This window comes from Mesocricetus auratus, unplaced genomic scaffold (assembly GCF_017639785.1).
Source record: "Mesocricetus auratus isolate SY011 unplaced genomic scaffold, BCM_Maur_2.0 Super-Scaffold_4256, whole genome shotgun sequence".
NCBI lineage: Eukaryota > Metazoa > Chordata > Mammalia > Rodentia > Cricetidae > Mesocricetus > Mesocricetus auratus.
The window spans coordinates 53,871,878-53,896,481 of record NW_024429182.1 but is presented as its reverse complement, the minus strand read 5'-3'; the positions used below and the strand labels follow the sequence as shown (position 1 = coordinate 53,896,481).

Sequence of the window (24,604 nt, the reverse complement as noted above, 5' to 3'; positions counted from 1 at the left end):
GACCCTGAAATCCCAACCCTAGGCAGCAGCAAGTGAGAGCTACCAGCTTCAGGCTAACTTTGGGGACCCAGCCATGTCAAATTCCACCTCTTCCACACACACAGGAGGGCTGCCCAGCGAAATGAAACCGAGAATCCTTGGGGTGTCCAGGCAGCACAGAAGTAAAGAACTGTGGTATATTGGTACCGGTCTCCTCCCCATCAGCCTTGAAGAAGGAAGGAAGGCAGGGGCCTGCCCTGATGCGCTGCGGGCGGGGCTGCCCCGACCCTGCCGGGGTGGGGAGGGCTAGCCGAGCCCAGGAAGGGGGCGGGGCGGCCGCAGTGACGCGGCGGGGAGGGACAGCAGGGGCGCCGGCGGGCAGACCGGGAAAAAGGTCGGGGTTATGGGCCCGCTCTGCGCCTCCACAGGGTCGGGCTCCATCTGGAATCCGAGCCCGGGGCTGGGGGCGCAACGGACTCCCACCTTGGGGCCGGCCGCCCCTGCCCAGGCCGGGTGAGGGGCGCTCGCTAGAAGCTAGAGGTGAGCGGGGACGTCGGTGAGCAGGCGGGTCATGAGCGCCCTGGCGACTGGGACTCTGAGCAGAGGGAAGTGGAGACAGAGGGCCTCTCGCCCGCCCTCTGGGTGAGAGGTGGGAGCAGGAGAGGTGTCTGCAGCGGAACTGTGGCGCCGGGCCGGGACGCAGGTGGGCAGAGCGGGCCGCCCTGGGCGGAGGCCGGAGGGATAGCAGTGGACCGTTCTGCACCAGCCCGGAATGGGCAACCTCGTGGGAGGATGATGGGGTAGCTGCAAGGACGAGTGGAGAATCGGTGCGGACCGAGGGTACAGTTCAGGACCCGGGAACCCACTAGGGTGGTGGAGGAAGATTGGGGGGGGCGCAGAGAGGTTTATCTGGCACCGAAAGGTAAGTTAGCACTGACAGAGTTGCAGAGACACATGGGGGCCATTCCCTGTTGGGGGACAAGGGTTTAGGTGGACGTCTGGGAGTGGGGTACACGGAACCCCACCATCATCGGGGGATGAAGTGGTGAAGGGGGCGGGCCCCTAAGGTTCTAGTCTTGGAAGGCGGGCGCACCTCGGAGGGATGCTGTCTGGGGAGGACGCTGGACGCGGCGTGGTGAAGACGCGAGGCTGGTCGTGCGGCGTGTCAGTCGGCGACCGCCGCTCTGGGGGGCCCGCGTCAGTGCGCGGTTGCCATGACGACAGGCGGGCGGGGGGCGGGGGCTGCGTGGAAAAGAGGTCAGCTCTGAGCCTTGTTGCTGCTCCCGGCTCTGGCGGTGCGGGAGGCAATACTGGGTTCACCTCTGCCTTCCCCGCGGTGGAACCGGGCATGGGGTTCCAAGACTCGAGCCCCTCGGCGGGCATGCAGGGCTCGGGACCGCGCACCGCCGCCCTGCACTGACGGCCGCGCGGTACCCTGTGCTAGGAGGAGAGGAGGCCGCACGCGGTCAGCGGAGCGTCTTCAGGATGCTCATCAAGGAGTACCACATCCTGCTGCCCATGAGCTTGGACGAGTACCAGGTGGCCCAGCTCTACATGATCCAGGTGAGAACGGTGGGGAGGGCTGTACTGGAGCCATGCTTCATGATGGAATGAAGCAGGAATTCGCAGGCCGAAGGGGGTTAGTCTCGCTGGATCCCCCCCCCCCCAACCAGTTCCGTTAGTGGGCTCTGTAGCCCAGAAAAGGAAAAGAGACATCCTTTGGATATTAAAGCGGAAGGGAGGGACATAGGGGCAGAAGGACAGGAAAGGCCAACGGGTGCTTTCTATCCATTAAATGCCCAGCCTGCACAGCCCACATATGGTCTCCGTTAATCCCAAGAGTCTGTAATCCCGTGGGGGAGGGGAAGCAGTCTATGGGGAGACTGAGAAGCCAGGGACATTAGGTGGTAGGTAGCTTAAGCAGGAAGGGGTTCTGGGAAAAAGTGTGGAATCCTAGCATTCCCAGGAGATCAGAAAGGTTCATGTAGATCAGGCCTCCAAACTGTGGCAAGGACGGGGCAGGCAGGACCTAGATGGTGAGGAAGGGCATCTGGCCTTGGGTTGTGAGAAAGATGCCGGATCAAGGCAAGCAAGTTATCAGGTTTTCAGGGAGTCCAGGTCTGTTCTCCAGGCCTACAGAGTATAAGTATTGGAGTAGAGAAGGCCACATCCCACCTCCGTGGGGTTGAGTGAACCACATCTAGGCTTCAGAGCTATAAAAGGACATCTCTTACACTATGAAGGATGTCACAGGATCTGGGAATAAGGTCCCAAAGGGAAGGGGTGGTCTTGCTGCTGCTCCTGAATGTATTCGTCATGTTCTGTTAGGAAACTTGCACAGACCTTTCTGCTTTGAGCCCCCCCCCTCCAGCCCCCTGTGTACACACACTACATGTTCGAGCCATTTTCTCCTTGTCCTCTTGGTCAGATCTGTGGCCATCTTACCACATTCAGTTCCCAGCTCTTTACTCTTGTCCTGCCTTCTTTTCCTCAGAGCACTCCCCTGCTGTTTTTGATTTCCCTCCGCTGCAGTCTAAGTTGTGACAATTCTGTTTGTCAACAAATCCCAGTTCTACATCCCAAACAATGACCAACCAGATCAAGTGCTAGGTGGCAGAACCCTGTGGGAACTGGGCAGATCATAGGATCCCAACCCCAGGAAGTTGCAGGGACCTGAAAAGGCTATGCAGGCTGCAGAGATGGCTCAGCAGTTAAGAGCACTTGCTGCTCTTGCAAAGGACTTGGATTTTATTCCCAGCACCAATGTGGCAGCTCACAATCAACTGCAACACCAATTTCTGGGGCTCCAATGCCCTCTTTGGGCATCAGACGTGCATGTACTGCAGGTACATACAGGCAGGCAAGCACTCATACGCTTGAAATAAACCTTTTCTTAAAAGGCTATGCAAAGAATCAGAACCAAGGTGAGGACCCAGGATTTAAGCTAGGGGTTAAGTTCCTCCTTCTCTGTCCTGGGCTGCAGAAAAAGAGCCGGGAGGAGTCTAGTGGTGAGGGGAGCGGAGTGGAGATCCTGGCCAACCGGCCCTACACAGACGGGCCTGGAGGCAGCGGACAGTACACACACAAGGTGTACCACGTGGGCTCCCACATCCCAGGCTGGTTCCGGGCACTGCTGCCCAAGGCTGCTCTGCAGGTAGAAGAGGAATCCTGGAATGCTTACCCTTACACCCGAACACGGTGAGTGTGTGAACTAGGCACAGACTCAGGACTGTTAAGGAAACAGTGCTTGTGAACACAGCAGTGACTTTCATACTGCCCTCTGCCAGGTATACCTGTCCCTTTGTGGAGAAATTCTCCATTGAGATAGAGACCTACTACCTGCCTGATGGAGGGCAGCAGCCTAATGTCTTCAACCTGAGTGGGGCTGAGAGGAGACAAAGAATCCTGGGTGAGGCCTTCTTGGGGCCCCTACTGTTGTTGCCTTGGTGGGCAGTCTCGGGCACGCCTCATTTCTCATCTTCCTGTCTCTGAAAGGCTTTCCTCCTAACCCTTGGGGTAGGGGTGGGCAGTAGAGATTTAAAAAGGGGCTTGGTTTGCTTAGTGCTGGCTCAAACCTCTTCAGACACCATTGACATCGTGCGGGATGCTGTGGCCCCAGGAGAGTACAAAGCAGAAGAGGACCCCCGACTGTACCGCTCAGTCAAGACCGGCCGAGGGCCACTGGCTGATGACTGGGCACGGACAGCGGCCCAAACAGGACCTCTCATGTGTGCCTATAAGCTGTGCAAGGTTGAGTTCCGCTACTGGGGCATGCAGGCCAAGATTGAGCAGTTCATCCATGATGTTGGTGAGCATCCAGATAAGGAATACCCAGCATGCACTAGGCCCGTGTTTGGAACCAAGAATGCTCCCATCCACTAGGGACATAGCAACACGAAACCATCACTTCCATCTCTGGTAGAACATAGGGGGGATAGTGTAGCATGCCTAAGAGTCAAGTGAGCCTGCTTTGAGGTACCTGAAAGAATTATGGGGTCAAGAAGCTGGCAGCATGGTCTCTGAGGTCCACACTGTATCTGATACTCAAAGACTTTGTGACCTTTGTGAAGTTCCTGTGAGTTTGGGAATACTGAGAGGCTCACCAGCCCTCCCAGGATTTTCTGGGGATTGCAGACTAAGAAGCACTGATTCTAGGACTGCTTTCCTCTGGGTACCCTCCTTTCCCCAGCACCCAGTGTCACAGCTATGGCTCTGATATTGAAGACCCAATTCTAAGCCTTTTCTGACTCCCACCTCCAGAGCTGCTACCCAGCCCTACTTACTTGTTAGGTCTGACAGACCCATCCCCAGGTGCTAGAGTTCCATAGTCTGGGTTCTACTTTATCCACTGCTCACCCCCTGTGGCTGTTTCAGCAAGCTGTGAGCTGTCTCAACACCTTAATGTTCCTTTCTGACATGAGAAAGTTGAGGATAGTGACAGCCAGTGCCTGAGTGGTCCGCATGTCCCAGATCCTTGAGAATCACTTTTACTGCAGGATCTGCTTTAGCGCCCTTGATGTCCCTGTAAGACAAGGCTACTGCTATTCCCATTTTTACAGATAAAGACAACTGAGTTTAGAGAATAATTCAGGCTCCCTGTAATGCATGTGGAAAAAAACCAAAAAGTACAAATAAAACGAAAATCACCAACATGTAACCTCTGTTAGGATGCTAATGCATCTCCTTCCAGAGGCTTGCAATTCAACCATTATTACTTTACTTCCTAGATTCCTCTGAGTGTCTTAACTTTATTTTTCTCCTTAAGATGAAAATATCCTAGAATGGATATTGTCTTTCTCTCCACCCTCTGAGGATTGCCAGAATTTCCATTAACTATTAACACCTTCATTTACCATGACAATTTCATTAACTGTTAACACCTTAATTAACTGATAGCTCCTCAGCAGAAGTCAGCAGGAAGCTGCTGAAAGCAAGCCACAAGCCTTGGTCCCGTCTGCTAAAGTGATGGGGTCAGTGCTCAGAATGTCCAAAGAAATAGACAAGAAAGGACACGGAGACAAATGCCCGTCTCCTACCTAACCCCTAAATAGCATAGGCCTAACCCTGCTCTACTATGTGGTTCTGGTGGGTGGTATGCCTAAGGGAGCCATTACCTGACCTTAAGGACGGGGGACGGGGCATGTGGCTGCAATGGTAGGGAAATGGTGATGGGAGGCATGGTTCTGATGTCTGGGGCATCCGCAGGTCTGCGCAGGGTGATGCTTCGGGCCCACCGCCAGGCCTGGTGTTGGCAGGATGAGTGGATAGAATTGAGCATGGCTGACATCCGGGCTCTGGAGGAGGAGACTGCACGTATGCTGGCCCAACGCATGGCCAAGTGCAACACCAGCAGTGAAGGGCCTGAGGTCCAGACCCCTGGAAAACCCAGCACTGAGGCCCGACCTGGAACTAGCAGCCCTGGCACCCCTGATGGGCCTGAGGCCCCTCCCGGCCCTGATGCCTCACCGGATGCCAGCTTTGGGAAGCAGTGGTCCTCATCCTCCCGTTCCTCCTACTCATCCCAACATGGAGGTGAGGCTGGGGTACAGGGATCAAGGATGGGAGGGAACCACTCACCTGACCTGGTCTCCCAAGCTAAAGCCCAGATTGTCCTGCAGGTGCTGTGTCTCCACAGAGCTTGTCTGAGTGGCGCATGCAGAACATTGCCCGAGACTCTGAGAACAGCTCCGAGGAAGAATTCTTTGATGCCCACGGTCAGCGTAGAAGCCATATTTGTGGAGGGTGGGGGTATTGGAGAATTCTTAAGACACCCCATCCCATGGCATAACCCCTGTCCCCTCAGAAGGCTTCTCGGACAGTGATGAAGTCTTCCCCAAGGAGATGACCAAGTGGAACTCCAATGATTTTATCGATGCCTTTGCCTCCCCAACTGAGGTAGAGGGGGTACCAGGTAAAGACCTCACCTCAGGGTACCAGACACCAGCACCCTGTGTGCAGCAGGGATTTGAAACAGCTCAGCCCAGAGTGAACGGGGCCTGAGGAATGTAGGTCTGAAGAGGGTTCTCATCAATACTCAGATGGTGAATGGATGGATAAAGGGTGGAATGATGGATGGAAAACATGCAGACAGGTCCAGGTGATGCCAGGGAAGGACTCCTGGGTAGTGAAGAAGACTTTTCACTGGGGCTGATGCCTACACTGGGGTTTAAAGGATTGAACCAATGCTGTTCAACAGAGCTAAGACAGTGGAATGTTCTAGGTCTGAGCCACCTCACATGGTAGCCACTAGCACCATGTGACTTAAAATGCGTGTTTTGTTTTTTGTTTTGAGGCAAGGTTTCTCTGTGTACTCTTGGCTGTCCTGGAACTTGCTCTGTAGACCAGGGTGGCCTCAAACTCACAGATTCTCCTGCCTCTGTGCACCACCACAGCCAGGCTCTTATATTGCATTTTAATTCATTTCAATATAAACAGCCATGTGTGGCTTGTGGCTGCCATGTTGTTCCCTTGAGGTGGATGCTGATATGTTTTGTTGATCATTTGTGATTTTATTCCATTTTATAAGTCCTTACACTTGCTAGGCAAGTACTCTACCACTGAACTAAATCCCCAATCCTGTGATTTACTATGTCAGATGGGTGAGGATGAGAAATTTGCCAAACATTTTGCGGCAACATGCTAGGACCAGTACGAGTAAAAGCCTAGAATATAAAATGACCTAAAAGTTTGGGTAAGAGTAAGATAAGGAGCATCAGGCAGTCATCATGACTAGGGTACCGGATGTACCAATGAGAGGCTACCAGTGGCCTCTGGTCCCCCTCACTAGCTCTCCCTTGCCTTAGATCCTGCAGTCATGGCTACCAAAGGCATTGAAGATGGGGCCCGAGCTCCCAGGGACTCAGAGGCAAGTATGTTCAACTACCCTATGTCCATGTTTCACTCACTTGCTGACTGGCCACTGATCTGACGCCTCATACTTAATTGTGTCCCTCAGGGCCTGGATGGAGCAGGGGATCTAGGGGTTGAGGCATGCTCTGTGCATGCCCTCTTCCTTATCCTACACAGCGGCAGCATCCTGGACTCTGGCCCTGGTGACACCAACTCCAAGCAAGCCGATGTGCAAACACTGAGCACAGCCTTTGAGGCCGTCACCCGAATTCATTTCCCAGAGGCCCTGGGCCACGTGGCGCTACGGCTGGTGCCCTGCCCACCCATCTGTGCAGCTGCCTATGCCCTTGTCTCCAAGTACTGGCCAGGAGTGGATGGGTGGAGCACACACAGGGTTCCCAAGGGGCCGTCATCTATTTGGGGACTCCCAAGATTGGGGTGGTCCTGGGGGGTGGGAGAGGAATCACATACCTGAGTCCTGGTCATGAATGGGCCAGTTTTATATTGGTTTGTTTGATTTTGCTTGGATTACTATTTTATGTATATGGGTGTTTTGCCTACATGTCTATCTGTGCCCAATATGTGTGCTTAGTGCCCAGAGGCCAGAAGAGGACATCTGATACTCTAGGACTAGAATTACAGACAGTTGTGAGCTGCTACGTGGGTACTGGGAATTGAACCTGGGTCCTCTGGAAGAGCAGCCAGTGTTCTTAATTGACTCTGCTTTTTTGAGACACGGTCTCACTCCAGCCCAGGCCTCAACTTGTGAGAATCCTCCTAGCTCAGCCTTCAGAGCAGCGATTCTCAACCTGTGGGTTGCAACCCCAAAAGACACTGATACTTATGTTATGATTCAGTAGCAAAATTATTATTAATTATTGTGAATTGACAACAAAAATAATTTTACAGTTGGGGGTCACCACAACACGAACTTTATTAAAAGCTCTCAGCATTAGGAAGGTTGAGAACCATTGCTCCAGAGTGCTGGGGTCACAAGGTGCACCATCATGCCTGGCTACGAAAAAACCTGCTCAGTGGTTCCACCTCAAATACCTGTCAGGTCTGACCCCCCACAAAGGGCTTGCTAGCAGGCCCAGGGGAGCTGGTGGCAGTGGTGAAACTAAGCCCTTACCCACCCGCCACACCTTCTCCTCCTGCAGCCTGAGCCCCTACAGCCATGATGGTGACAGCCTGTCCCGCTCCCAGGACCACATTCCGCTGGCTGCCCTGCCACTGCTGGCCACCTCATCCTCCCGCTACCAGGGTGCTGTGGCCACTGTCATCGCTCGCACCAACCAGGCCTATGCAGCCTTCCTGCGCTCATCGGAGGGCACGGGTTTCTGTGGGCAGGTCAGGGGTTCGACGTGTTCCCAGAAAGCATCTAGTACCCATGCCGCTGTGGCCCCAGCTCCGTGGTGACAAGGCTGTGCCACCTTCTACCCAGGTGGTGTTGATCGGAGATGGCGTTGGTGGCATCCTGGGCTTTGATGCGCTCTGCCACAGTGCCAGTGCAGGCACAGGGAGTCGGGGCAGCAGTCGCCGTGGGAGCATGGTCAGTGTGGCCAGACCCAGCCTCCTCAGGAGGGGGGTTGTCTCCATCTCTAGGTCTCTGTCCCATGGAACATGGCCTCTTTGCATGTGGGTGGAGCCCCAGCTGCCACGTTGAGTCTCCTCTAGGACTCTGCCCAACCCAGCCCCAAGCCTTTCTCCAAATTACATAGGAATCAAATAGTCTCAAGCCTAAGGATGCTTCTGTCCTTTGTTCCTTCTAGAACAATGAGATGCTCTCCCCGGAGGTTGGCCCAGTACGAGACCCACTGGCGGATGGAGTGGAGGTACTGGGTCGTGCTAGCCCAGAACCCTCAAACCTAACTACTCAGCGTACCTCCAGTGACATGGCTGGTCCTGAGCCTGATAGCTCTCAGAACAGGTAACAACCTTGCCACAAAACCCCTGCCCTGAGCATAGGCTAGACTTCAGAAGCAATAGCACTAAGTTCTCCTTCCCCCACAGTCTACAGGTAGCCTCCACAACCAGCTCATCTGGGGAGCCCCGTCGGGCAAGCACAGCCTCGTGTCCACCTTCTGCCAGTTCTGAGGCTCCTGATGGCCCCACTAACGCTGCTCGCCTGGACTTCAAGGTCTCAGGCTTCTTCCTCTTTGGCTCCCCATTGGGCTTGGTGCTGGCTCTTCGCAAAACCGTGATGCCCGCGTTGGAGGGTGAGCCCTTGGAGTAAAGGGGGTTTCCCTCATCTGCTTCTGTTTGTTTCTTCCCCATCTCTAGCCTTGCTGACTTACCCAAGACAAGGGTGTTCTTATTGCCCTTCCTCACTGCAAAGTAATAGCCTGGCTAGAGAGGAGGAGGGGTGGAAGGCCCCAGAAGGATATGCCAAGGCTATGTCCCAAAGTAGAGCAGCAGGAACTTCTTGGGGGGGAAAGGTATTCTATATAAGAAAGGGCTCCCAAGGCTGGAAAGTTAGCTTAGTGGTTAAGAGTAGTTGTTGCAACTGGGCGGTAGTGGTGCACGCCTTTAGTCCCAGCACTTGGGAGGCAGAGGCAGGCAGATTTCTGAGTTTGAGGCCAGCCTGGTCTACAGAATCTAGAATTGCCAGGGCTGTTATACAGAAAAATCCTGTCTCAAAAAGAAAACAAAAGTACATGTTGCTCTTGCAGAGGACCTGGGTTCCATTCCCAGGACCCACATGGCAGCTCACCACCATCTGTAACTCAGTTCCAGGGCATGCTCCTTTCTGGCCTTCCTCATCACCAGGCATATGCATGGCACACATACATGCAGGAGGATCTCTTTGAGTTAGAGGTCAGCCTGATCTACATAATGAGAACCAGGACAGCCAGGGTTATGTAGAGGGACCTTGTTTCAAAATCAAAACAAACAAAAACCTTCTTCTCTGTCTTCTGGGTGCACAGTGGCTCAGATGCGTCCAGCCTGCGAGCAGATCTACAACCTCTTCCATGCCGCTGACCCCTGTGCCTCCCGCCTGGAGCCCCTGCTGGCCCCCAAGTTCCAGGCCATCGCCCCCCTGGCTATACCACGTTACCAGAAGTTTCCCCTAGGAGATGGCTCATCCCTGCTGCTGGGTACAACTCTCCCTCCCCAGCCAAAGTTAAGGGGAGAAAAACAGTAAAAGACAGGAAGTAGCCCCCACATTATAGATAACTTGCCATGTCATCCCTTCCAAGCGCAAGGACTCCTCCCCTTGTCCCATAGTCAGCCAGGATTCACAGGGCCTTTGGGCGTGGTCAGGTAGGAGCCGGTGACTAATGTAGAGAGGAAACTGAGGGGCACTGGCAGGCCAGTGTGCACAGGGCTTCTGTGCCTGTGTGTAAGGTGCACCGTGGCTTCCATGTGTCTTTGGTTGCATGAACTAAAGGGGAGCCTGTAGTATATGTATGCATGTTTGGGGCTGGCAGGCATTCTGATAGGACTATAGCTAACTACTGGGTACAACCATAGACAACACTGTCCCTCCCGTGGGGAAAAAAAATCCCTGAAAATCTTCAGCTGTAGCCAAGCAGAGAGGCTAGAGGGGAAGATAGTAGAGTCCAAGGAGCTGCATTATTCTGGGATCTCTGGAAGAAGAGACAGGGGGCAGACTGGCCCAGCCTGGTGCTCAGGTTAGTCCTCTTCCCCAGCTGACACTTTGCAGACCCACTCGGGCCTCTTCCTGGAAGAGCTGGAGATGATGGTGCCCTCCACGCCCACCTCGGCCAGTGGTGCCTTCTGGAAGGGCAGTGAACTAGGCAGTGAGCTGACAGCCCAGCCAGCAGCCCCCAGCACCACCAGCGAGGTGGTGAAGAGTAAGTCAGTTGTCTCCTGGCCTGCACTGTACACACATACTCCGAGGTAGACGGAGAGAAGGGCGGGAAGAGTTCCCCGTAGGCCAGGTGGATGGGCAGCGGGCAGCAGGCCACCCTGACTCGCTGCCCACCATGGCTGTATAGTCCTGGAACGCTGGTGGGGAACCAAGCGGATCGACTACTCACTGTACTGCCCTGAGGCACTCACCGCCTTTCCCACGGTCACGCTGCCCCACCTCTTCCACGCCAGCTACTGGGAATCAGCCGATGTGGTGGCCTTCATTCTGCGACAGGTGAGTGACGCCAGGGATGTGGGCCAGAAGCCTAGAACTATGGAAGAGGGCTAGCGTTTCCTGCTGGGTGTCCGCGGCAGGTCATTGAGAAGGAGCAGCCACAGCTGACAGAGTGTGAGGAGCCATCCATCTACAGCCCTGCCTTCCCCCGGGAGAAGTGGCAGCGAAAACGAACCCAAGTCAAGATCCGGGTATGCGCCCTGATGCCAACTTGAACATCTCACTAGCATCCTCTAAGTCCCGCCCTCAGGGTCCTGGCCTCATATCCTCCTTGCCTTGGCTTTGCCCCTGGAAACCTCAGGTTCCTCTACCTGCCTCTCCTGAGCCCTGGATCCTCACTCACCCTACCTGACATCAGTCTCTGTCTCTCTAGCTCTGACTGTTGGAATGCTCCCCCACCACAAACACCAGACGTCATGTGGTCTATAGGTGTTCACACGTTCCTACACTGCCTCCTACAGCAGTCCCACCTCCTCCACGCCCCACCCTCAGAGTGGTCCTGAGTCCACTCTTCTCCTACATCTGCATCCCTATCCAGTCCCAGTTTACCATCTCTTTCCCACCAGAATGTCACTTCCAACCATCGGGCAAGCGACACAGTGGTATGTGAGGGCCGTCCCCAGGTGCTGAATGGGCGCTTCATGTATGGACCATTGGATGTGGTCACACTCACTGGAGAGAAGGTCAGGACCGGATGCCCATGCTCCTGGTGTTTCCTACCTTGCCCTGACAGCTGTTGATCTGTGGGGCCTAACCCCCCTCCCCCCACCCAGCCAGCCTCTGTTCTCACCTACCTCCATAGCCCTCCCCAACCCTTTCAGGTGGATGTCTATGTTATGACACAACCACTGTCGGGCAAGTGGATCCACTTTGGCACTGAGGTCACCAACAGCTCAGGCCGTCTCACCTTCCCAGTGCCCTCGGAACGTGCACTGGGCATCGGAGTCTACCCTGTGCGCATGGTGGTCAGGTGAGCGGCAGGTGTTTGGGCTGCTGTGGGGCTGGGCTCTGCCAGCCTTATCCTACTCCACTCATGCCATACCTCCCTGAACTACAGGGGTGACCACACCTATGCCGAGTGCTGTCTGACTGTGGTTGCCCCAGGCACAGAAGCCGTGGTCTTCAGCATCGATGGCTCTTTCACGGCCAGTGTCTCTATCATGGGCAGTGACCCCAAGGTGCGCGCGGGCGCCGTGGACGTCGTCAGGTAGGAACTGCAGCCCTGCTGGCCACAATGACTGGTCATCACTCTTGATAGTGGAGCTGACTGGTTTCCATCTCAAAGGCACTGGCAGGACTCAGGCTACCTGATTGTGTATGTAACTGGCCGACCTGACATGCAGAAGCACCGTGTGGTAGCATGGCTGTCACAACACAACTTCCCCCATGGTGTTGTCTCCTTCTGTGATGGCCTCACCCATGACCCACTGCGGCAGAAAGCTATGTTTCTCCAGAGTCTGGTACAAGAGGTACAAACTGAGAATGGTCCCAACCCGCCTGCCCCCCGTTGCACATGACAGTGGTCCCACCCCATCAACTTGGACCTACAGAGGTCCTTATGGTCCTTAGGGGAGACTGACTAGGACCTTTCCATCACCTCACAAGTAGTGCTGTCCCTGAAACAGCAATGGGGAGTGCATGCCATGCCCCCATCCTGGCTGCCCCTACAGGGCTGCTCACTGGCTTCTCAACACAGGTGGAACTGAACATCGTGGCTGGATATGGGTCCCCAAAAGATGTTGCAGTGTATGCAGCACTGGGACTGTCTCCGAGCCAGACCTACATTGTGGGCCGTGCTGTGCGTAAGCTTCAGGCACAGTGCCAGGTGAGACCCAAGGGAAGCCTGGGAACAGAACCCCAGGGCCAAGGCTAAGAACTGCCTATTGTGCTGAGTCCTACAGGAGAGGACAGATGTTAAGGCCTTGGTGGTCCCAGGGACTGTTCCTTCTGAGACAGGAGCCATAGGCTATACTTACTGTAGACACACTAGGAGTGACCATAGAGGCTGTGGCTGCTCCAGGCCTCAGATACTGATCCTCTGACCATGGCCTTGGGCAGGTGCTCTGACCTTGCTGAGCCTTTGCTGTGGGTTGTGAATGATGCTAGCACTGTCTGTACTCATTGGCTTAAAACAAAGGTCTCATCATTCCCTGCAGGTCAAAGGCTCAGGGCGAGGCTCTGAAATAAATGCTAACTGCTGTTATTTCCCCCAAGATGCCAGCTTAAGGATGAGTCAGGTCCAGAGAGGCTGATTTGGGAGTAGAGCCAAGGTGCCTGGCTCACAGTCTGGGGACATTGCCTACTGAGAGGAAGCTTCCTGGCCAGGCTAAGCCGTGCTGCCACTTGCCAGTACTCAGTCTACCTACCAGTGAGGATCCTAGTGAGAAAGGGGAGGAAGAGTACGGACTTGACATTAGCAGTACCTCATCCCTGCCCCCTTCTGCCCACAGTTCCTGTCAGATGGCTATGTGGCCCACTTGGGCCAGTTGGAGGCAGGCTCCCACTCCCATACCCCCTCAGGACCTCCAAGAGCTGCCCTGGCTAAGAGCAGCTATGCTGTGGCCGCCCCTGTGGACTTCCTCCGTAAGCAGAGCCAACTGCTTCGCTCCAGAGGCCCCAGCCAGGTGGACCGCGAGGGTCCAGGAACACCTCCCACCACCCTGGCTAGGGGCAAGACCCGAAGTATCAGTCTCAAGTTGGACAGTGAAGAGTGACCAGGCTGTGGCTGGGCCTGGGTTATTTATTGATGCTCAAAGGTCTTCAGTGACTGTGTGGGAGACTGGGGCCAAGATTTTTGGCTCCAGCCCTGGCCTCACATCCTGTATGGCTTCTCCTCAGTATTACTTCCATTTTGGGGGGGGGAACCTAGCCCCCAGGGGAGGAAGGAGGGAGTGGGCTAGGGTCCAGCAGCTTTTCCAGTGTGTGAACCCATGAAAATAAATGACTGTACTCTATCTACCAAGTGCCAACTTGTCTGGGACACTAAAGTACTGAAAGGGGCCAGGACCTGCTCAAAGTCATGAAGTAGGACCCTTCACTCCCCCTAAGGGTCCTGACTGTTCTTCCCAAGGTCACTTCCTAGATAATCTGCCTAGTCCTCCCCTGCCCCTAACCTCAGACAGTGTTTGAGTTTATGAGTCATATGGCTTCCTAACTCTGCAGCCCTTCTCACCCCTGCTCCCAAGGAAACCTGTTCTCCAGAAGTCAAAGCCAGGAGGCCATGGCAACTGAGGCTGGAACAGAGTGGCCTGTATGGGTCAAGCCTGCTTTATCTACTACCTAATACTAGAGGCTCCAGACACCACCCAGTACTGGTCAGAAAGAAACACTCCCAGAGACCTTAGCGCAGATCAGTGGGGAACTAGGATGAGAACCTGATCTCCTGCCTCCCATTAAGCCAGTGATGACCAGCCTTTGGGATGGATTAGCTCTGCAAACCAGAGATAAATAAGGCCTTTATATACACAGAAGCGCAAAGTGGCAGTGGGGGACAGACAGATGGTGGCAGCAGTGGGCTTGGCAGAGCAGGACAGGGCTGAGGCCCTGTCAGTGGGAGAAGATGCCTCGGAAGCGGGCTTTGTCTTCCTCATCCTTCTGCCGGATCCGTGTCTCCAGGGCCCGTAGTTCTCTGCTTACCACAGGTGCCAGGGCAGGATCTAGCTCCAACACCTTGGCAAAGTCAGCCTGGGCTTCCTGGGCATTCCACACAGCAGCATGGGCCTTACCCCGCTTGAAGTAGGCCTTGACATTGTCTACAGGGACATCAGAAAGCAGAAAGTGGGTAAAGGCATGAGAGGAGACTGGCCAACCTGTCTTCTGGTACCTGGGTCTACCATGGGGAGATTTGCTCTACTCTGAACAGCATCCGAATGCCATCCCACCCCATTGTACCACTCACACTTCCTGGACACATCCTTTACCCCTCTGGGATGGAGGCTCTGGTCAAGCTCTTGCTAAGAGCTGAACTGCCACAGGGCCTAGGGCTCACCATCATACTTGTTGAGGATGGAGGAGCAGTGGTCCAGGACTTCATAATACTCCTGCGCCACCAGCTTGCACTGGCAGTAGTTAAGTAGCAGTGGTGTGATCTGCAGGTCCAGCTGGATCCAGTCAGGTGACCCAGGCTGCTCCTGGGGTATGTGGGGAGCAAGGAAAGTGGAGACAATGAGATGTGGCCCTGGCTCCCCCCGCCCCCACTGCAGCCTCTGGGGTATACCTTCATCTGCAGGTTCTTGAGGCAGGCAATGGCATCGTAGTACTTGGCAGCAGCCTCTTTGACCTGCCCCTCACGGTATAACCGGTTACCCTCTTGGTGGATGAGTGGCACTGCCTTAGCTTTCTCCTCATCTGTCATTGCCCATGGGTCCTGCTGATATGTGCCAGGGCTCTCCACCTGCCAGGGCAGGGACCAATTCAAGGCAGAGCCTGTGGGGCACCCCAGAGTCCTCTGCAACAAACCTGACTGGCCAGCCAACCCTAGGCTGACTGGGTGTCTAGCATTAGATGCTGGAAATCAAGTCATTTGTCCACTGATCTCTCAGCACACACTTATCAGTCCCTCTGTGCCCAGCCATCCCGGGCACTAAGACCATAGCAATGAAGAAAATGGCAAACACCTATGCCCTGGCAGAGCTTATGTTCCATGGAAAATAACCTAGGTAGACAAGAGGAACTACCTAAACCCCTAGTACCTTCAAAGCATGGCCAGCTGTGGAGAGAAAAAATGGGCTCACAAACAAAGGATAAAGGAGTCAAGGTGGATGGTCAGTCCTCCCCAAAGGTGATCACTGAGGCCTAAGGAAGTGTGGGGCCCTAGGAACTTACACACAATTTCCCTATCCTTGCCCCTTGCCAAAGCAGACCAACCCTGGACATGAGGGTGTAGACAAACCAACCCTGGACATGAGGGTGTAGACAAACCAACCCTGGACATGAGGGTGTAGACAAAGCAGGGGCCTCACACCTTACCTTCAGCATCAGCAGGGGACCTTACCTTCAGCATCTCAATGTGGAAGATGAGGGGTTGAGGGTTCTGCTGCAGGGCATCCAGGTCTGCATGACCCAGGGAAGTATGCTCATGCATCTGAGCGATTCCACAGCAATGCCGCTGGCCCTCCAGGGGGTCCTTGCCCTCAGCAATGTTGCGGAGGCTCTTGGCCACCAAAGGATACAGGACTACATGCTGCAGGAAGGCAGCAGGGGCTCCATCAATGTGAGCAGGTGCTCACTGGGCACAAGAGAAGCCTCACCATCACCACACAAGGTCAAGTCCCAGCCCCAGCCTGCTCAGAAACAGGAGGGGTTTTCCCTCTAGTGTCTTTGTTTTTCAAGACAAGGTTGGGGTTAAAGGCGTTGGTTGCACACGACTTTAATCCCAGCACTTGGGAGGCAGAGGCAGGTGGATCTCTGTGAGTTTGAGGCCAGCCTGGTCTACAAAGGGAGTTCCAGGACAGCCTTCAAAACAATACAGAGAAACCCTGCTTCGAAAACCCAAAAAAAAAAAAAAAAGACAAGGTTTGTCTGCCTTCCTTTGCCCCCCAAGTACTGAGATTAAAGGTGTGTGCCGCCACCGCCAGCTTCCTCTGGTGCCTTTCTACCCTCTCAGCCTACTTTCTCAGTCAAGTTCTCAGCTTTGCAATGATCTCTGGCCACCAACTCCAGCACCTGCCCAACCCACAAACAGAGAAACCTGTAATTCACTTCTGTCTCCTGTCCTAGATCCAATGTGAGTCTCATTTCTTTGTGCCTCCCCCTTCTCTCCTTAGGGATGAATCCCACAAGTCAAGCTCATTAACACTTCCTGTTCCCAGCACCACCACTTCCTTCTGCCCCACTCCCATTCATGTCAAGGCCCTTCTCAGAGCTGGGCACAGGGCAGCAACTTCAAATCCCCAGGAGAACCAGGAGTGATGGTGCACACCTTGGCAGGCAGAACTCTGAGTTCCAGCAAGGTCACCCTGGCCTACAGAGCAAGATCCAAGACAGCCAGGACTACAGAGAGACCCTGTTTCCAAAAATCAAAAACAAATCCCCAGGGGGAGCATCTTGTGAAAAACTAGTTTAAGATGTGTTACATTTGTTTATGCTATGGAATATTTGTTTAATTATGCAAAGATGTGTTGCATTCTTTATTCTTTTATGTTGTATTTGTTTAACTCTGTAAATCTGTGTTCTTGCTTGCCTAAAACATTAGATTGGCCTAATAAAGAGCTGAATGGCCAATAGCTAGGCAGGGCTGGCATGGAGAGAGAATAAATAGGAGAAATCTAGGCTGGGGGAAAAGATGAGGGAGGAGCGAGAAAAGGAGAGGAGGACACCAGGGACCAGCCACACATGCATCCATGGAGTAAGAAGGAAAGAAAGAATATATAGAATAAAGAAAGGTAAAAAGCCCAGAGGCAAGCCAGGCGTTGGTGGCGCACACCTTTGATCCCAGCACTCGGGAGGCAGAGGCAGGCAGATCTCTGTGAGTTCGAGGCCAGCCTGGTCTACAGAGCAAGTTCCAGGACAGCCTCCAAAGCAATACAGAGAAACCCTGTCTTGAAAAACCAAAAAAAAAAAAGAAAAGAAAAGAAAGAAAGAAAAAAGAAACCCCTAGCAGTCAGGGGTAGCTTCCCAGGGATGATAACCAGGAATTGGTTTTGAAGTATGAGGGAGGGGCCTGACTACAGGAACTGAATGAAAAGGAAGGGCAAGGAGCTGCACGTGAGGAGACATCAGCAGGGGCCAGATTCCAAAGGGACATGTGAACAGTCACATTACGCTCCATCCTCACAGTGACTAAGAGTCATAGAAGAGTGAAGTAATGGGTCCTATGGGCCCTTTGCACTTAAGAATAAGGTCTCTGGCTGGAATCTGGTTTCTGGACAGGAAAGACAGGACAGTGGCCAGGATGAGACTGCTGTGATTCAAGGCATGTACCACCACCTCCCAGCTTAGTCTGGAGTGGCTGCGCCAGGGTAGGGGCCATGGGGCACAGCCAGACAAATGCCACAGACCCCAGGACTGATACCTTGACGTCACAGAGGAACTGGGCTATCTCCCCTTCACGCATGGTGCACACGATGGTCTCCCACACAGGCAACTTGAACTTCTTGCCGATGATGAGCTCCATGGGCTTGCCACGCGTTCGGCTATCATCTAGCATGGAGCCTTCACCGTCACTATGCAGCGTCCGAAAGTGGAATGTGGCCTGTGGAGCCACAGGAAAGATCAGGCAGAGGTGCAAAGCTTCAGCAAGGTCATATGTAGCCCGGCTTCTCAAGATGTGACAAAGACTGAGGCTCTTCATGGACCACCGGCTGCCTGCACCTGGCTTTATCCCACCACTCAGTGAGAGCTAAGCCATAGGCAGAGGGTCTGGGCATATGACCACTGGGTGACAGGGCAGAGACAAAGAGCCTGTTTCCAGTTACACTTTCAACAAGGATTTACTGGGCTCCAACTATATGCCTACACTCTGTGCAAAACACAAAGTACAGCAGTAAATCACACAGAATCCACAGACCATAGAGCTCTCATTGTCTTTCTAGAACACAGAACCTTATGCTATGATGGACGAAGGTGATTTTTCTTTCTTTTTCTTTTCTTCTCTTTTTTTTTCTTTCTTAGCATTTTGAGCCAAAAAAAAAAAATTAAACAGAGCCGGGGATGTGGTGGGGGTGGGGCTCTCCAAGGAGGCAAAATTTAAGCAGAGCTCTGAAAAGAATAAAGGAAAAAGCGTTCTAGGCAGGGACTAAGATAGGAACTTTCTAGGCCAAAGGAACAACAGGTACAAAAGCCACACAGTGGAGCATGTGGGTGTCTAAATGCAGCAAGGCCAGTGCCACAGGGCAGAGTGAGCACTGAGTGCAAACGCCAGCGAGGAGCAGAGACAACTCCATGCGGCATATAGGACATCTTAAGGACCTGAGTTTTTACTCTGAGATGAGAGCCACTGCATGGCAACTAGTAGAAGTGGAACTTGATCCAATTTAGGTTATGTGACTCTGATGGCTCACTTTTAAGAGGGACAAGGACAGCCGGGCAGTGGTGGTGCACCTGCCTTTTATCCCAGCAATAGGGAGGCAGGGGCAGGCGGATCTCCATAAATTTGACACCAGCCTGGTCTACAAGAGCTAGTTTCAGGACAGGCTTCAAAGCCACAGAGAAACCCTGACTCAGAAAAAAAAAAGGGAGGGGGGAGGACAAAGACAGGAGAAGGGGGCAAGATGAACGGTATCTGTATGACCCATGGGTGGGAAAGGCAACTAACTTTGCCTGGACTGATGTCAACTGGAGACAGCACAGATGGAGCCGATTAAGACTGTGCTGTCAGGCTGGAGAGGTGGCTCAACAGTTAAGAGCATCGACTGGCTGCTCTTCCAGAGGTCTTGAGTTCAATTCCCAGCAACCACATGGGGGCTCACAACCATTTGTAATGAGATCGGGTGCCCTCTCCTGGTATGGATGAAAACAAAGCACTCATATGCATAAAATAAACAAATAAATTTTTAAAAAGACTGTGCTGTCACAGCTTGACACAGAGATATACACCTGAGGCAGAGGCAGGCAGATCTCTGAGTTCAAGGCCAGCCTGGGCTACAGAGAGAGTTCCAGGACAACTAGAGTTATACAGAGAAAGCATGTCTTCAAAAACCAAATGAACAAACAAAAAGACTGTGGTGCCATTCCAACATCAAGGTCAGTGGGGCAAGGAGAGCCAGATCTCCACATGTGAGAGTAATCTGGGCAAGGAGTCGTTTCAAAACGTTGCCTCTAGATAAGATCATGTTACAGTGAGGGCAGACAGAAGAGGGCTCAACACGGAAATCTCAACAGGATATGGTTGGCTGAGCCCACGCTCTGAACTGCTACATGCCTCTCTGAAGCCAGTTTCCACATCAGTAAAACTGAATCAACAGTATCTGTCTAGCATCGTAGGAGATAAACCTATGAACATGTACCACAATGCTCACTGACAGCTGGACTTTTTCCTTTTCCTTCCTGCTGGGAATGAAATCCAAGGCCTCCACATCTTAGACAAGTACTCTACCACTAAGTGATATCCCTAATCCTGGGGATATTTTAATATTACATTTATTTATTCATTTGGGGGTACATATGTGCTATAGTGCCTGTATGGGGTCAGAGGACAATATGCAGAAGTTACTCTTGGGGCTGGAAAGATGGCTCAGTGGTTAAGAGCATGGGCTGCTCTTCCAGAGGTCCTGAGTTCAATTCTCAGCAACCACAAGATGGTTTACAACCATCAGCAATAAGATCTGGTGTTCTCTTCTGGCATTCAGGCAGACATGCAGGCAGAATACTGTATACATAATAAATAAATAAATCTTTTTAAAAAGTCACTTCTCTTCTACCATCTGAGTCCTAAGGATTCAACTCAGGTCATCAGTCTTGGCAGCAAGTGCCTTTACCCACTGAACTAACCCACCAGCAGGAGAGTGCCCCCACTTTCAAACCCCTCACGACTGTTTAATCCTGCCTATTCCTGTTTACTGGGTGCCCCTGCACACAGATTTCCCTACCTTTATCCTAGTCTGTTCCATCTAGCATCCCCCTTGCCAGGCTTCTTCCAAAGCCTGCTTTCTACCCCTTTCTACTGTTTAAGACAGGGGCTCACCAAGTTGCCCAGGCTGGCCTAGAACTCATGCTTTAGCCAAGGCTGGTCTTCAACTTTCAATCCTGTTGCCTCAGCTTCACGAGTAGCTCAGATTCTAGGGCTGTGTGACCAGGCCCAGATTAAAGATCCCTTGTTTATGCACAGCTAATCACTACCACCAAATGCCTGCTCTATGCTCTAAGCATTTACCCTCACCTCGTCAGGCTAGACTCTCAACCTGCTGGTTTAACACTACTGGCGAGGGGCATACATTCATTCACATAATTATTGCTTTTGCTTCACTGGTATCAGCTCACAAAGTGATTAGAGATCTGCAGCGATAAAGCAGGGAAGTCTAGAGATAAGGAGTGTTTCAGGCGGGAGCACCTGAACTTGGTGCCTAGATGTAAAAGCAATGCTACTATCAGAAAGTTGATAAAGGGGTTTGGTTTGGAAAACAAGATCTCTGGGATTCTGTGTTTTCGAGTTCCAGGGCCTCAGTTTTCCCATCTTAACAGTGAGAATTGTTCTAGACAGTTTCAGAAGGCCCTCTACTCATAAAATGCATGAACTTTGAACCTTCAGGATCGAGTAACAGCACTTAAGTCACACCAACCCCCAAACCAGTTTGAGATGACTGACACCCACCCCTGTCCAATACAGTACTAGAGCAAAGCCAAGGGGCGGGTAGTCATATCTGGATTTACTCCCACTTAAATCCAGACCAATCAGCGTCGAGTTCGGCATGCGAGAGGTAGGGAGGCTAGCGGCTGCTCTCTGGGCATGCGCAACCTCTCACCTACGGCCTCCTCCCGCCTCGCATGCGCGCCGCGCTTCAGGAGATGATGTGGGGGAAGGGGGAGAGGATGGACACGAACCTTAGTGCCATCCTGAAAGTCAGGCAACTCTCCTCGGCCCTCCTGTATCACACGCTTTTGGATCCCGTCCTCTCGAAGTCTTGCGATGAGATCCGCCATCCTCTTTCCCCGCTGCTCTCTTTCGGCAACTTCCGGACTCGCTCGGTAGCTTCCGGACCTGCTTCGGCAACTCCTATAGCCTGGGCAGCTTCTGAGCAAGCGCCATTTTGGCTGAGGGCAGAAGCCAAAAAGGGAGGAAATGAAGAAAAGAGCTGTGATTGGTTCTCTGTGCAGCGGGTTTAACGCGGAGCCGGGGGCGGAGCCTGAGCCTGCCTAGGGGCGGGGCTTGGTTGGCCAGTGGGGCGCGGCCGGGACCTACTGTTGTGCTGTTGACTTTATTCGGACTGGATCTTTTGTGGCTGCGTGCCACTCCATTTAAGTGTAGATTCCCTATTAACAGCATTCCAGTTGGGAAAATGAATGAAGACGAAAGAAACACTCACCCGTGTATTCTCTTTGGCCCTTTTATTTTGCGTACTTAGCATAAATTATGACTTGTATAGATCTGGACTCTTGCCTTCAGGAAAAAGGGAAGGAAGCCTGGTGTGGTGACACACACTTAAAATAATAGCGTTCCGAAGGTAGCAAGCAGGAGAATCGGGAGTTCAGGATCATCCTTGGTTATACATAGCCAAACATGGAGTACATAAAAGCCTGTCTTAAAAGAACTGTGCTGGGATGTAGCTCAGCGGTGGACCACTTGCTTGGCCATGCTTAGCAGTCCCCTCCCCAACCCCAACGCTTAAAATCGAATCGAGGGTCAATATCCCCATGAGAACCCCAAAACTTTGTGGGGTTGGGTGAGTCTATGGGTGCTTGAGCATAATAGGTACCCATAGATATTAGGGGAAAGATGGATAATAGGAAAGAGCTACTGTAGGGTGAGAAATGGTCCTTCTCTCCCCCACTGGGAATCTAGCTGTAAACAGCAGCCAGGAGACTTCCCTGTTAACAAGGTAACGGCTGGGCCTCTGCAGTGTCTCCACCCTGTCATCACAACCCGGAGGATTATCGTCTTTCCCATGAGTCCCAGGTGCTAAGTGCTTCACATACACGGACTGGTTCACTTTCCAGTAAGAAGTTCTCAGAGACGGGCAGGGCTTCTGAAGGGAAAGCGAAACATGCTTGGTTTTGTTTTTTACCAACACAGGAAACTTACTGGCAAGCTCTATCAAATTTTAGTAAAAAGTAGTCTTCTGTACTCATGTTCCAGAAAGTACAATAGGAGGAAAAACTGGCAAGCATGGCTGATTTAGTTTGATTCATGAACCAGATAAATATATGCCACAGCAGGAAAGATGAATATAGATTAAAAATAATAAAATATTAATCTAGGGGCTGAGGGTATAGCTCAGTATTAAACCCTCCCTAGCATATGAGAAGTCCTGGGTTCTTTCTCCAGCAAGCATACCCACAAAGTAAGCTGACTTAATTCACTACATAAACGTATCAGTGTTCTCAGTGAAATATCAATTGTGAAAAATTACTGTATGGAGTGATGGGTCAGCAGATAAAAGCACTGCCTTCTCTTTCTGGGGGCATAGGTTCAATTCTCAGCACCCACACAATAGTTCATAACCTTTTGTAAACCCAGTTCCAGAGAACTAAACATGCTCTTCAGACCTCTGTAGGCACCAGACATATATGGTGCATATACATACATTAGGCAAGCACTCATACATACTTAAAAACACTGTATGATCATGATCACTGAGGTGTCTGAATGGCTGATTCATAGAGACAGAAAGTAAAATTGTGGGATGGGAATGGGGAAGTTTTTTTTTTAAGTACTGAGTTTCTATTATGCAAAATTAAAAAGCTCTAGAGATCTGCTGCACAAGTGTCTGTTATGTAGTGTGAATACATAACAGAACTGTACAGTTTGAAACTATGAGAATGGCAAGTTGATGTTACATATACATAATGTATATTTTACTTCAAGAGTAAATTTTGTTTCATACAAAACAATGCATGATGACAAAGACAGACTGAAGATCAAGTAGGATTTTCCCCAACAATGTAAGACTGGAGTACCATGAGAGTATTCATTTTTAAGGCTGGTGAGATGGATCAATGGGAAAAGCACTTGATACAGGATAGAGAGTACTTAATGCCATTCCGGAAGACCGGGGTTTGGTTCCAAGCACTAACAAGGCCACTCACAGCCATCGACAACTTCAGTTCCAGGGAATCTGATCCCCTCTTCTGACTTCTACAGACACCAGACACACAGACAGACGTGCAGGCAAAACACTCATACACACACACATAAACAAAAAGAAGAAGGGGAAGGGAAGAGAGATGGGAAGATCTGGTAATGGCATCTGCCACAGGGCCTGACAATTGGAGTTAGTCCCCCCAAACCCACACAGTAAACAAAAAGAGCCTACTTCCATTAAGTTCTCCTCTGACCTACACATGTGCCAGGGCATATGCATACACATACATTCTTGTGTGCACATGTACAATAAATAAGCAAATAAATGAATAAATAAGGAAGAGCAAGGGAAGGGGGAGGAGAAAAAGCAAAAGGAAAGAAGGGTGTGACAGGGAAAGAAGAAAGGAAGGAAACAGTGTAGTGATGTAAGCCTGTAATCCCATCATCAGAGAGGCTGAGGCAGGAGAACCTGTAGCATTGTCTGCTTAGTAAGTTCTAGCCCAGTAAGAGTTGCATAGACAGATACCAGTATCAAAAAGTAAAACAAAACAAAAAACCATCCAACCAACAAAAGGGAAGGAGAGAAATAGCGTAGCACCTTGTACTCATCAGGGCTGCCAGCTCTTGGGAAACTGCATGACACCAGGGGCTGAGAAAAAGCCAGAAGCCTCAGGATGGATGTCAGCTCACCACAAATCAGGAGAGCACCTGCAAGCTCTGTGAAGTCACCGGGGTATATGCCCTATGGCCTGGACATCCACCTTTGGAAGAGTTCCCCAACTGTCATAGGAGACAGCAGTGACTTGTTCATGAGGCCAACCCGAGTGGGATCCCTGTGGGGCTGAGTGCTGGAAGCACAATGGTTCCGTGCCTGCAACTAGTAGAAACAGCAAACAAGACGCGTATGGAAATCATTGTAACTGAATGGAAAAACAGAAAAATGTAAACAACAAAATGAGCTTGATACATGACACCATGTTTGTAAATTG

The 24,604-nt window shown here is 52.0% G+C and overlaps 3 protein-coding genes across 5 annotated transcripts; 1 reads left to right on the top strand and 2 right to left on the bottom strand.

Annotated features, from left to right (window-relative positions):
• Positions 1 to 76: 76 nt before the first annotated feature.
• On the bottom strand, positions 77 to 1,362 carry LOC121133919 (basic salivary proline-rich protein 2-like). The gene is made up of 3 exons (XM_040731140.1): positions 1,268 to 1,362; positions 1,073 to 1,221; positions 77 to 783 (listed from the first exon to the last, which is right to left on the bottom strand). Exons 1-3 carry the CDS (start codon positions 1,360 to 1,362, stop codon positions 77 to 79), a joined length of 951 nt encoding a protein of 316 aa, XP_040587074.1.
• Positions 388 to 17,052, top strand: Pitpnm1 (phosphatidylinositol transfer protein membrane associated 1). 3 transcript variants are annotated; one of them, XM_021227130.2, is made up of 24 exons: positions 388 to 519; positions 1,424 to 1,542; positions 2,963 to 3,177; positions 3,267 to 3,388; positions 3,563 to 3,787; positions 5,185 to 5,511; positions 5,598 to 5,693; positions 5,783 to 5,890; positions 6,783 to 6,844; positions 6,935 to 7,185; positions 7,989 to 8,178; positions 8,273 to 8,380; positions 8,601 to 8,758; positions 8,842 to 9,047; positions 9,756 to 9,926; positions 10,482 to 10,646; positions 10,791 to 10,939; positions 11,020 to 11,130; positions 11,506 to 11,622; positions 11,761 to 11,909; positions 11,997 to 12,146; positions 12,225 to 12,408; positions 12,636 to 12,764; positions 16,705 to 17,052. In XM_021227130.2, the coding sequence occupies exons 2-24, from the start codon at positions 1,465 to 1,467 to the stop codon at positions 16,708 to 16,710; spliced, it is 3,477 nt and encodes a 1,158-aa protein (XP_021082789.1). In that variant the 5' UTR covers positions 388 to 519; positions 1,424 to 1,464; the 3' UTR covers positions 16,711 to 17,052. The 3 variants fall into 3 exon arrangements, with proteins under 3 accessions (XP_021082789.1, XP_012969389.1, XP_005064140.1); XM_013113935.3 differs by lacking the exon at positions 16,705 to 17,052 and adding an exon at positions 13,390 to 13,893 and having other exon boundaries at positions 5,786 to 5,890; XM_005064083.4 differs by lacking the exon at positions 16,705 to 17,052 and adding an exon at positions 13,390 to 13,893.
• LOC101830383 (aryl hydrocarbon receptor interacting protein) lies at positions 14,378 to 21,655 on the bottom strand. Its single transcript, XM_005064082.4, has 6 exons — positions 21,419 to 21,655; positions 17,952 to 18,131; positions 15,933 to 16,121; positions 15,156 to 15,332; positions 14,928 to 15,069; positions 14,378 to 14,691 (listed from the first exon to the last, which is right to left on the bottom strand). The coding sequence occupies exons 1-6, from the start codon at positions 21,515 to 21,517 to the stop codon at positions 14,486 to 14,488; spliced, it is 993 nt and encodes a 330-aa protein (XP_005064139.1). The 5' UTR covers positions 21,518 to 21,655; the 3' UTR covers positions 14,378 to 14,485.
• Between the last annotated feature and the right edge of the window lie 2,949 nt (positions 21,656 to 24,604).

What these genes read in the sequence shown, in the direction of transcription:
- LOC121133919 (XM_040731140.1), bottom strand. Translation starts at nt 1,362, where the DNA reads ATGCCCGCCGAGGGGCTCGAGTCTTGGAACCCCATGCCCGGTTCCACC. An exon ending in TTGCCTCCCGCACCGCCAGA is followed by an intron (nt 1,222 to 1,267) that starts GCCGGGAGCAGC and finishes TTTTCCACGCAG; the next exon opens with CCCCCGCCCCCCGCCCGCCT. An exon ending in CCAGACAGCATCCCTCCGAG is followed by an intron (nt 784 to 1,072) that starts GTGCGCCCGCCT and finishes TCGTCCTTGCAG; the next exon opens with CTACCCCATCATCCTCCCAC.
- Pitpnm1 (XM_005064083.4), top strand. Translation starts at nt 1,465, where the DNA reads ATGCTCATCAAGGAGTACCACATCCTGCTGCCCATGAGCTTGGACGAG. An exon ending in CCCAGCTCTACATGATCCAG is followed by an intron (nt 1,543 to 2,962) that starts GTGAGAACGGTG and finishes CCTGGGCTGCAG; the next exon opens with AAAAAGAGCCGGGAGGAGTC. An exon ending in GCACGGGTTTCTGTGGGCAG is followed by an intron (nt 8,179 to 8,272) that starts GTCAGGGGTTCG and finishes CCTTCTACCCAG; the next exon opens with GTGGTGTTGATCGGAGATGG.
- LOC101830383 (XM_005064082.4), bottom strand. Translation starts at nt 21,517, where the DNA reads ATGGCGGATCTCATCGCAAGACTTCGAGAGGACGGGATCCAAAAGCGT. An exon ending in TCAAGAACCTGCAGATGAAG is followed by an intron (nt 15,070 to 15,155) that starts GTATACCCCAGA and finishes CACATACCCCAG; the next exon opens with GAGCAGCCTGGGTCACCTGA. An exon ending in CATCCTCAACAAGTATGATG is followed by an intron (nt 14,692 to 14,927) that starts GTGAGCCCTAGG and finishes ATGTCCCTGTAG; the next exon opens with ACAATGTCAAGGCCTACTTC.